The sequence below is a fragment of the Pan troglodytes genome, chromosome 15 (assembly GCF_028858775.2).
Source record: "Pan troglodytes isolate AG18354 chromosome 15, NHGRI_mPanTro3-v2.0_pri, whole genome shotgun sequence".
NCBI lineage: Eukaryota > Metazoa > Chordata > Mammalia > Primates > Hominidae > Pan > Pan troglodytes.
In genome coordinates, this window is record NC_072413.2 from 74,258,593 (window position 1) to 74,270,844 (window position 12,252).

The 12,252-nt window shown below is 46.9% G+C and overlaps 1 protein-coding gene across 2 annotated transcripts in view; it reads left to right on the forward strand.

Moving 5' to 3' along the window:
- The first annotated feature begins 9,528 nt into the window (after positions 1-9,528).
- The window catches only part of ESRRB (estrogen related receptor beta), a 190,088-nt gene continuing 187,364 nt past the window's right edge, over positions 9,529-12,252 (forward strand). Inside the window, exon 1 of one of the 2 annotated variants that reach the window (XM_024348811.3) lies at positions 9,529-9,618. In XM_024348811.3, the coding sequence (XP_024204579.1) occupies positions 9,617-9,618 (2 nt within the window). In that variant the 5' untranslated portion in view covers positions 9,529-9,616. The remainder of the gene's footprint in view (positions 9,619-12,252) is intronic. The other variant, XM_054666160.2, reaches the window with a different exon arrangement.

The following is a 12,252-nucleotide window of genomic DNA, read 5'->3' on the forward strand; positions in this document are numbered from 1 at the left end:
TTTCTTGGATTTGACACCAAAAGCACAGGCAACAAAAGCAAAATTAGACATGTAGGATCGTATCAAACTAAAAATCCATGCAGCGAAGTAAACAATCAACAGAGTGAAAAGGCAACCTGTAGAGTGGGAGAAACTATTTGCAGACCATATATCCGATAAGGGATTATTATCCAGAATACCCAAGAAACTCCTACAACTCAACAGCTGGAACAAGAACAAATAACTTGTTTGATTGATTGATTGATTGATTGATTGATTGATTTTTGAGACAGAGTTTCATTCTTATCTCTCATGCTGGAGTGCAATGGATCACTGCAAACTTTGCCTCCTGGGTTCAAGAGATTCTCCTGCCTCAGCCTTCCAAGTAGGTGGGATTACAAGCATGAGCCACCACGCCCAGCTAATTTTTTGGTATTATTATTAGGAACAGGGTTTCACCATGCTGGCCAGGCTGGTCTCAAACTCCTGACCTTAGGTGATTCCCCACCTCCGCCTCACAAAGTGCTGGAATTACAGGCATGAGCCACCTTGCCCGCCAATAACTTGATTTTAAAATGGGCAAAGGAGTTGAGTAGACACTTCTCTAAAGAAGATATACAGATAGCCAACAATATGTGAAAAGAGGCTAAACAACACTAATAAGCAGGGAAATGCAAATCAGAACCACAATATCACCTCACACCTGCTAGGAGGGAAGGAATGAGTTCAAATTTGGCCATATCCTGGTGATTAGACTTGGTGGCTAATTAGATGTGGAGGGAGACAGAGGAGTTAAGGATGACTTGGAGGCTTCCAGTTTGGGGAATGAGATGGATGATGGTACTGTTAGTTAAGAGGGAACACAGGCCGAAGAGTGTGTTTATAGAAGAAGATGATAAATCTGGTTTTGAGCACACTGCATTCAATGCAGTTACCTGGTTATGAACGCGGCCACATGTAGAAGGGAGACTTAAATAAGAATCTAAAAGACCCATGGTCCAGGGGGGTGACATTGCACAATGAAGGGAAATAGACTGAGGGGAAGGCAGGGTCCAACACAGTGCAGTTTTGTTTTGTTTTGATTTTGAATAGAGCAGACTTTAAAGCATTTCAATAAGTTTTGTGGAAGGAGTCATTGGAGAGAATCAATGATGGGAGAGAGGGAGGGGAGAACTGATAGGATGGAGTCCTGGAGAGGGGCTAGCAGCAGGGCTGGATGGAGCCGGTATCCTGGGGCAGGAGGAAGAACAGAAACTTATCTGAGATATGGTAGAGGGCTGCCATCAATCTCTCTATCCCTTAAAAGGCTCAAAATCCCCAGAGATTTTTTTTCAATTTGGTAAATTCATATTCCTGAGAGTCCTGAACAATTTCTACTTTTATTTATTTATTTATTTATTTATTTATTTATTTATTTATTTATTTTTAGAAACGGAGTCTTGCTCTGTCGTCCATCCTGGAGTGCAGTGGCGGGATCTCGGCTCACTGCAAGCTCTACCTCCTGGGTTCACTCCATTCTCCTGTCTCAGCCTCCCGAGTAGCTGGGACTACAGGTGCCCGCCACCGCGCCTGGCTAATTTTTGTATTTCTAGTAGAGACAGGGTTTCACCGTGTTAGCCAGGATGGTCTCAATCTCCTGACCTTGTGATCCGCCTGCCTCGGCCTCCCAAAGTCCTGGGATTACAGGTGTGAACCACTGGGCCCAGCACAATTTCTACTTTTAAAGTTTGAGTACCAGTATCCATTTCCTCTTGGAGAGGTGACAGGACCCTAGTCTCTTTTTGGGGAATTACTTTTCTCCCATTGTGCATAGTCCTGGTGAGCTGTCAACCTCTCCGAACTCCTCACCACCCAAGGTGATCACATGACCCAGGCTGAGCTGGTCATTGTCTTTCCTGGGGCTTTTGGCCTTTGAGCAGAAGGAAGCAGGGTTGGCAGTTGCTTGGAGCTCATTCATTCCAGTGACTGTGTCCTCAAGAAGCCACCCACCACATTCTGTTCTCAGACCCCCGGAGCCACCCTCGTTTCCTCAGTCTTTCCTTTTGTTATTGTTGTTGTTGTTTGTTTGTTCATTTTTGAGATGAAGCCTTGCTCTGTCACCCAGGCTGGAGTGCAGTGGCGCAATCTCAGCTCACTGCAACCACCGCTTCCCAGGTTCAAGTGATTCTCCTGCCTCAGTCTCCCAGGTAGCTAGGATTACAGGCGCCCACCACCACACCTGGCTAATTCATATTTTTAGTAGAGACAGGGTTTCACCGTGTTGGCCAGGCTAGTCGTGAACTCTTGACCTTAAGTACCCACCTCAGCTTCCCAAAGTGCTGGGATTACAGGCTTGAGCCACCGCACCCAGACAGTCTTCAGGGGACTTTTAAAAATATGAATGACTTATATCATTTCAATAAATTCTATTTCTGCTTAAGTTGGCCACAGTGGGATTCTGGCTGCTTTTGACTAAAGTATACTAGTGATAGCTCTGAAAAACTGCAGCATAATAGCGTGTTTATTGCTGATGAGGATTGTACAGGTATTTTCAACCTCCCATTTTACAGAGCAGATTTGACATCAGTCTCCCTATCCCCAGTTTATAAGGAACAAGACATAAGGCCTGGGAAGAGCTGCTGGAATCCATGGCCAGCACGAGCTTTGGCCACACCCAGCTCTGAGACTTCCTAAACTTTCCTCCCTTGTCCTTCTCCTGCCCCTCACCTCTCTTTGCCTGCTTTAAATCCCATCCAGAAGGAAACACTAGGGAGATCTAACTATTCCCCATGGGCTCTATCCGATAACTGGGAAATCTCCCAGCAGTCATTAGGTTCTAAGATCTTTCTCTTACTCAGCCAGAGGAAAAGACTCAAACCATGACAGATATGCGCTGAGCCCTGGAAACGTCCCACTGAGTGCATCCAGCCAGTGCAAACCCGTCTCTCTTTGTGCATTCCCTTCCAGCTACGTTCTTGGTGGAAATCCTATTGCTTTAGTTCACTAACACCATGAGGAAGTGTCACTGTGTACCCCCCACTTGGGTGGGGGGCCATAGCAGAAAGGCTATGAGCACAGGCTTTCATGCCAGGCAGAGGTTGGTCCTAACTCTACCATCTACCCACTGTCCGAAGTGGGCAAGTCACTCGCCCACTTGGCTTACCAGTTTCCCAGCTGATGAACTGGAGAAAATAATTACTGACCATCAGGGTAGTTGTAAGGTTTAAATAAGGTGATGTAGATCAGGTGCTTTCCACAGAACTTAGCACACAACAGTGCTCAATGAATGACAGCAGTTGTTCCATTATTACTGCCTTTTTGTAGCTTGAGACAAACACAGGTGAGAAGACAGCACACTACTCAACGTGATGTGAGATGTGACATACACTCAGATGAGACGTGTTGGTGGTGGTGGGAGGAGATTTGAGGTGACGGCTGCTGTGGACAGGGAGTGGACAGGTGAGATGTCACACTTAAGCTGGGCCCTGAAGAATGAATAGAAATTAAATAAGACAGAAGGGAGGCAGTGGAGCCAGGAACACACCTAGCTGGGACAGCGTGTTTACGGGATGCCATGCAGTCTGGCTGGGCAGCAGGGCGGGTCTCCTGGAGTAAGGAAGTGGTGGAAATGGGGAGAGGGAGTCTGGGCCTGGGGGCCTTTGATTTGTCGACTTAGGTCTCCTGTTATTCCATGAGTCCCTGTTCTGGCAGCTCCCCTTCCTCTAAGAAGAATACAGCATCCCCTAGGGGATTGTAGGCATGTGCCAAACTGCTGGGCATGGAGAGTTCCCCAGCAAATGGGTTCCTGGTCAAAAGGCATTCTGCTTCCACCAGGTAGTGGGTATTTACTTCAGCGTGAGCACCTGCTTTTGAGGAATCCTTTGGAGACATCAATGTGCCCTTTCTGCCTCCTCTTCCCATGCAAGATGTCACCAGCATCAAACTGTGTGACCTCCACCTGACACACTTGTAGAATGCCCTCTGGAAATGGTGTGCCCAGCAGTGTCCCCAGAGCTTCCTCGTCCTTGAGTTTAAAGCCAGCATGCCCACAGTGCTGCTTCCCGGTCTCCTGTGTCCCGGCAAGAGATGATTAATGGCCTAGCCGCACCTGTGTGTTGTATTTAGGTCTCTCCCCAAGGAGATAGATTTTTCTTTCCAGATAAAGTGGAGGCAGGCCCTTCCTGGACTGCAGGTCCTTGCCCACCCCTCCTGGCTGGCGGTCTATGTTAGGGAATTCGGAAAAGTAAATGAATTGATAAGACAGTGTGGGAGGGGGATGACTGCACTTTCAGTGGCCCTTGTAAACAATGTAAAGTCACCTTGATGTGCCGGGACTAATGACGCTGGAGTGAGCCAAATGGAGCCCGGTGGCACTGAGCCAGTGGAGGTGCACACATCCCTGCGGCCAGAGAGGAGCCGTCAAGGGCCCACCTCCCTCTGCCTGTGTCTTTTCTGTGTGGTGACACACAGCTCTGTCTCATTCCAGGGGCAAGACCTCCTGAACTTTCAGTTGCTTCCTCTGTACAAGGGGATCTTCTAGGTTGAGCTGTGTCTCCTACAATGATGTTTAAGTCCTGGCTCCCAGTTCCTGTGAAGGTGACCTTTGGAAATAAGGTCTTTGCAGATGATCAAGTTAAGATGAAGTCACTAGGGTGGGCCCTCCTCCAATGACTGGTGTCCTTATAAAAAGGGGAAATTTGGACACAGAGGCAGAAACACACACAGGGCTAAGGTACTGTGAAGCTGAAGGCAGAAATTGGGATGATGGTGCATCTACAAGCCAAGGAACCCCAAAGACTGCCAGCCAACCACCAGAAGCTAAGAGCGAGACCTGGAACAGATTCTCCCTCACAGCCCTCAGAAGGAACCAACCCTGCTGACACCTTAATCCCAGACTTCCAGCCTCCAGAACTACGAGCCAATACATTTCTGTTGTTTTAGGCCCCCCAGTTTTGGCAACTTTATTCTGCAGCCCTTGCACACTAATACGAGAAGTAATAATTCTTCCTGTGGGGGTGTGCCGAGGATGTGACAAGAAAATCCGGGCGAAGCAGCTAGTACGTAACAGGTGTTCACAAATGGTCATTGACTTCTTAGGCTGGGAGGCTCACCCCCAGACCTAGGGGTTAAGAACTGGGCTGGATGTAGGCCAAGGGGCTGGCAGACCATGCAAAACAAAAAGTACTGCAAGGTCAGCCTCCTTGTTTCTACAGAATAGACACACGGGGTTAAGAGTTTAGGAAGGGACCGCTTATTGTGTGATGTTGTTTCTATGAAATATACAGAATAGGCAAATCCATAGAGGCAGAAAGCAGATATGTGGTTGCTGGAAGCTAGGGTTTCCAAAATGCATATGTTAAGGAGAAATAAATGCCTTTTGTTTAAGCCACCAAGTCTGAGGTCTTTTGCTATGGCAGCCCTAGCAGACTAATGGGGGAATGGAAGGTGCCTGCTTAATGTGTACGGGGATGTCTTTGGGAGTGATGAAATGTTCCGGAACTAAACAGTGGTGATAGTTTGCACAGTGTGCAGCATTGTGAGTGTGTTTAACGCCACTCAACTGCATACTTTAAAATGGTGAATTTGCTCATATGCAGAATCTAAAAAAGCTGACCTCTCAGAAGTAGAGAGTAAAATAGTGGTTACCAGAGGCTGGGGAAAGGAGTGGGAAGGGTGGATGGGGAGCAACTGGTTACTGGTACAGTGTCTCAGTTAAATAAGCGAAATAAGTTCTGGTGTGCTATTGCACAGAAAGATGGTTACAGCTAACAATATTGGATGGTATATTTCAAAATAGCTAGAAGAAAGGATCTTGAATGTTCTCACCATGAAGAAACAATGAATGTTCAAGATTATAGAAATGCTAAATACTCTGATTTGATTATTACATGTTGTATGTATGTACAGTTATTATGTGTCAATTAAATTTTTTTTCCAGTGGGCTTTAGTATATTTACTATGTTACGTGAGCATTCCAGCTATCTAATTCCATAAAATTTCCAGAACAATTCAGAGCCTATCAGTGCAATAAAAAAAATTAATAGTGAATTTTATGTCATATGAATTTACAGTATTAAGAAAAAGACAGCTGGCATGGTGGCATGTGTCTGTAGTCCCAGCTACTTGGGAGGCTGAGGCAGGAAGATCACTGGAGCCCAGGAGCTTGAGACTAGCCTGGGCAACATAGCGAGATCCCATCTGTAAAAGAAAAAAGGAAAAAGTATATATTGCACACTAAAAAATTTTGAAAAGGAGGGATTAGGAAGGAAAACTCAAGAAATTCTAGAAAAGTTGGAATCACCTTTGAAGGAGGAGGCAGAGCTCATAATCTCATGGAATAATTGGGGTTGCTGAGATATTTGGATTTTTTCAAAAATGTCATGTTCTGGTCAACTGCTGAGTGGTAGTAGCCTCAGGGTGGAACATGTAACTGTTCTGGGACACCAGAATACACCAGGTGGGCAGAGCATCTCTGGAATAATTGAAGTTGCAGTGATATTTGGATCATTTTTTTTAAATGCCATGTTCTGGCCAACTGCTGAGTGGTAGCCTAAAGGTGGAATATTCAACTGTGCCGGGACACCAGGGCATCTCTGGGGAAAAGGAATGGAGCAGGGTAGGGAGGAGTGAGTGTATTATGAACCTGGCCCTTTGTGATAGGTGCAGCAACCGGGACAGATTTGGAATCCTCTGGGTCTTCCTGTTCTTCTCTACACCTGCTTTTGGGCTGGCACACTAAAACTCCTAAAGTCCCCATGCGGTCTTCTCTTCCTGACCTCTGACCTCTGGCCAGCTCTGCGGCCAGAGCACGCCTTGCCGTGGGGTACTTGCCCTGCCAGTGCCGCTTCCCGTTTTTTGGGAAGAACCAAGGCAAGATCGAGTGATGTGGCTCAGGTAGGTAGGACACTGGATGGGCCAGGCATTGTTCTAAGCATCCTTTTGTGTTGAGTCATTTTGTCCTCATGACAATCCTATGAGATAGACACTTAGAATTCCCACATTGCAGATGAGGAAACTGAAGCACAGACATACTAAGGAATTTTTCTAGAGTTTCCCAATAATAAGCGGAAGAGGCAAGATTTCAACCCAGGAAGTTCCGGTCCAGAGCCTGTGCTTAACAGCCCCATCTGACAGGCTCAGAGGTGTGTGTCCGGATGTGCATCTGCTCCGAGTGGACTAGCGGGCCTGGCCCTTGAAGCTGGAGAGGTTTTATGATGAGAAAGTGAGGCCATGATGAGTCTCCTGCAAGCAAAAGCCTGGGGTCTCCTAAGATGATGACCTGCCATTCGAGAGAGCCCCTGTGAGCAGAGAGAAATGCCGCTGGTTATCAGCTGGTCCCAACAGACCCCTGCTGCCCCCAGGCCAGCTTCAAGGGGGCAGACACCAAGGCTTGGTTCAGTTGGCAGAGTTGAGAACGAGACTGTGAGATGATACGGAGGTCGACCTTGAGATAAAAAGCCGAAACAAAGGTGCCACAGGGGCTTCCTAGGGAGAGGGGTGGCTGGGTTCAACCCAAACACTGACCCCTTCCTACAGACAGGGTGCTGTGCTAGGGGGCTGTGGAAGCCCTAGGAGGGGCTGCAGGATGTCTGCCAGAGATCAGCGAGGGCTCGGTAAGAGTTGGAGGAGAAAGCAAATCACGGAGGGAAGTCCTCAGTTTGCATCAGAAGAGAAAGGTTTTTCCCTGGGAAGGAGCCTGGTGGTGAATGTGCGTGTAAGTGGCTATAGCCCCAGTCATCAGAATGGGAGTCTCTCTAGAGCCCTGTCTCTGCAGGGTTATCTGCTTTTCCAGCAACTAAACTTGCAGGGAACCCTGTGTGTGGCCAGGCCTGAGTAGACAGGAGTGCCTGGTGGCTGACCACTGGCATCACTGGCCTGGTACTCAGAAGGGCAGTGGTTCTCAGATAAAACTGTGAGTGAAAATACAGCAGTTTGACTATATCTGCCTGAAGTCTCACTCCCAGTTCTGGGCCTTCCTAGGGACACTCTTACGATACAGACATTTCTAGAGAGTATCTTACTTAGTCCAAAGGAGTGGCTCAAATGACAGTATCTTAAGTATCACTCTTTCATTCAATTAGTCAGTCAATCAATCCATACTCAGGAGGGTCTTGCTACAGATCAGGTATTATGGGGATGTGATGATGAATGAGACAAACACATAGTCTTTACCTTCTTGGAGCTCATATTGCAATGGCAGGCTACTGGTGGAAAGATTGGAGGCCCTACACGTTTAATAGGTTTTTGACTTCAGCAGCTTAGATACCACCCCATCCTCACAGTTTCTGATAACCTGGAGAGTAAAGGATTAGATCTAACATGAAGAGGAGGTTCAACTTCATTTCTTTTAAAAATTGGGGATCAGGAAGTTTTAGGGATTATGAAGTACCTGTCCCTTATCCACATCAGCAAGGGGCTCATCCTATGACCCCTCCTGAAGGGGAAACTCACCTGAAATTCTGCCTCATTTAGCATGCACAAGAAATCCAGAAAATCAAGACAGGTGACCCTGTGTAGTCAAAGCAAGTGGGTCTCCAGATGGCAGATGGGAAGCCCCCTGGGGTAATGCATGCTCACCTGGTTAATTGTTGAACAGCCCATACTTGTGCCGTTTCACCATGATTCTTCCAACTTCCAGAAACAGCCCCTTGGCTCAGCTTTCAGAGCTGGACTGGCCTATCCCAGAGAGGCGGCCCCAACTTTGTAGAAACTGGGACAGGCAGTGCTTCTTAGAGACCCTCTGGTACCCCAAAGAGCGGGGCTTGTTCTCCAAAAAGGAAATCTTTTCAGACGACTTGATGTCCTAAGAAATCTTTCTGGAGAAAGCAGAGACATTAACACCCCCAAGGCCTTTCAACTTCAGGCCGTTCTTCTGTTGGGAACGCCATCTCTTGGCCTCTTCAAAGACCTGGCCTCACCAGGCACCTGCACTTCCTCTCTCACCCTCCAGGAGCCTTCTGCATGGCCCCCAGGAAGCCTGCCTGGCCCCTGAGCTGGGAAAGCTGAGTTCCCTCCCTGCCTCCTAATTTGGCAGGAGGAATGGAAACTTTCGTGGAAAGCACTTGAGCTGACGAATGCTCCCAAGTCAGGACTTTGACTCGGGCCCTGACAGGGCCACGGGCTCAGGATCCGGAGGGGGGCGGCTCTCCTTCTCCAGGTCAGGACCTCCTGCCCTGGCTCCTCCCCTTGCTTTCTGCCGACCATCAGTCACCAGCTCCCCTGTGACCCCAAGTGACGGCCGCACACCACTAGAGAAGTCATTGTCTTACACATCCCCCCTTTTCACTTGCCCTCCCCCAGTTCCTCCTCCCCTTCATGGTGTATTTTTCTTCCACACTTTCCTGCGTCCATCAGTGGCTGTGGAGTCTGTATGGGGCTCGGTGGAGTTGAAAGTCTAGAGCTTTTTGCTGTTTGTTTAAGACCTGGTTATGGTTGTGAGACTTTTTTTTTTTTTGTCAGCTGCCTGTTATATCAATCACGGAGTCGGGATCTATTTATAGGTTGGGAGTACTGTGTCCTTAGTCACAAAGAGACACAGACAGGGGACTGTCAGCTGGTACCGGAGGAGCGGAGCAACGAGTTATCAGCAACTGAAAGCACCTGAGGGGCCGCACATTCCACCCCAGCCCAGTCCTCGTCCTCCACGCCAGCCCCCAACATGTGAGTAACCCGACTTCTCCCTTTCTCCTCCCCAGACTCTGCGGGTCCTTTTCTGTCCCCTTTCTCACTCTCTCTCTCTCTCTCTCTCAATGGATAAAAATATCTCCCCATGCCTGTTCTTTCATCCTGGTTTTCCGCACTCTAAAGCATCCCTGTGTGGCCGAGAGGAAAACGTTGCCTTTCTTAGACTGTCACAGGAAGGTCAGAGGGTCTCTGGATGGCTAGGTGGGACGGTGACACAAACTCATTTGGAAGCAGTGAGTTCCCTTTGATTTTTGTTTGTTTTCACTGAGAAAAAAGTAAGTACATCAGAAGGGCAAGGGAAAGTTTACATGCAGCTCAGCAGGGTAGCGATGTCGCCCAGCGTGAAAACTTTTATTTGCTGGCAGCTCCGGTGTAGGGCAAGCTGGGGAAGGTTACCCAAGAAGACCCAGTGCCCACAGGACAGGTAATGATGGGGGCTCCTGGAAGTTTTGGTTTCAACCTGGGAGCTTCCAGGTTCAGGGAAACTCCCCACAGTCCCGATGACCAGTTTTCTATAGCACCTTAAAGTAAATGACTTTCCCTCTCCCCTCCGCGGAGCAAGTTTGCTTTGAGAAGTCAAGATGAGAGCTGAGGATTTGTCCTGCCTTACAGGCTGTCGTTGGCTCCCTCATTTGGTGTATTTTCTTAATCCTGAAAGGGAACTTGGCTGGGGACTGGGAGGAAGAGTCCCAGGCCAAAGCCAGGTGTGGAGGGAGGGCTGTTGACTGCTTTGCTCTGCATCCTTCGCAAAGGAAGAAACTTAATATCGCGAGGTTTGTCAAAGTTGTGCTTGTTTCAGACAATTCGAATAGTGTGCCGGCTCTGAGTGCACCTCGGGCGGCTGTAGATGGAGCCTCCCCGGCCACAGTCCTGTGTCCACGGGGCTTACCTGCCACGAGCTTCCCGTGCAACGTTTGGGACTTTAGTTTCTGGATATTGAATAGTATTCACCCGAAATCCTGTACTTGGGAAGATTTGCTTTATAGAATTTACAAAGGAAAAGTAGCCCTACATTTTGAAAAAAAAAAAAAAAAGTAATGATGCCTAATTTATACTTAAGTACAACTTTTTAAATGTACCTCTTTTTTTTTTTTTTTTTAACCATGAGTTTCTATTTATCCAACGGATACCATATGCTATATGACTGAGGACTCCTTGATTTGTTTGGGAGAACAATATCCTACAAAGAAACAATCTTTCCAACAATTTAAAAGCATTAAACAAAGCAGATATGCCTGTATTATTTTTGATTGATTACAAACAAAATAGTTTTACCGGCAAATCTAACTCGATGAAAGTTAAATAAATATGGATATACACACGTATGTTTAGAGAAGCAATTTGATATCATTTTTATTTAGACTTTTCTGAAACTTTAACTTTCCTTTTTCTGGTTCCATGTTTTCAGCTGTATTTTGTTTAGGGTTATTAATATCTTTCATCCATTCATTCATTATTTTGGACGGGAGAGTGGGGATCAGGAAGCAATGAGAAATTAGAAGGCAAACGTCCCATGTTCAGCCAGTAAGACCGCATTCAGTAGTGGAGAAATTCAGAACAAGGAGTATGGCGTACAAGGGGGTAAATGTCACTATTTAAGATCTAGTATAGACGGTGAAGTCTAAGAACTCCAGAGGGGAACAAACGCCAACTAGGAGTTAAAGTGTCTTATACATATGGCATTATTATTCTTCCTATTATGAGGGCCTCTATTTTGGTAAATATGTCCTGCTAAGGTTTTTTCACCATAATGCTGAAGTGGGATTTGGTGGATTATTGTTAATTAAAGCTCAAGTGAATGAAGTGATTGAGACATTGCATTCAGAAATCAGAGAAGATTGCTATTGGCAAAGCTGAACTTCTAGGACTTTCAGATCTCAATGGCTTTTGAGAAAAAGTGTGGCTTTTAAAAATGCCTTTTAGTACAAGAACAAATTCTACCTCCCCTCCCCAACCTGCACACTGGAGCCTGCCTGGCCCACTGTGCAGGCCCAGTGTGTCAGGATTAAATGCAGTGGGAGAGAGTCCCGCATTCCTGAACAAGTCCTGTGTTCTCAGAGCCTTAATGGTCAGACAGAAGAATATTTTGTTGGGACATTTAGCTAAAAACTGCCTCTTCCCTGGGCTACGTGTAGATCCTTTCAGGTGAGATAGGGGCTTCTCTGACAGTGTGATAGAGGGCCTGGCTTTCATCCTCAAGTTCAGGGTGTGGTTTGGCCCATCGGGCTTAGTTATAGAGATGCAGTTCAGGGAAACTTCAGTGTATTTGCATGAGACAGCCTCTGATTACTTAGTTTCTGCTTCAATAACTATTAATTTTATGTGGTTTGAGCTCCCATCAAACTCTTTTTTTTTTTTTCAAACTGATTTCTTAAATGCAATTGGTCACGGGGCTGTCTGTGACTTCATGTCTGCAAAATCTAACCATTCCATCCTTGTCATTGTTTATTTCTCTGAATGTAAATGAGCAGTTTCCTGTGTGCATGCACTGTTGTTTTATGGGTTCCCCCCACCGCCCTCGAACACATAGGAATCCAGTCCTGACCTCCTCCCAAATTGGGGACAGTGGGGGCAATGAGCAGGTGCTTTGGAATGCAGCAGGCTCAGGTG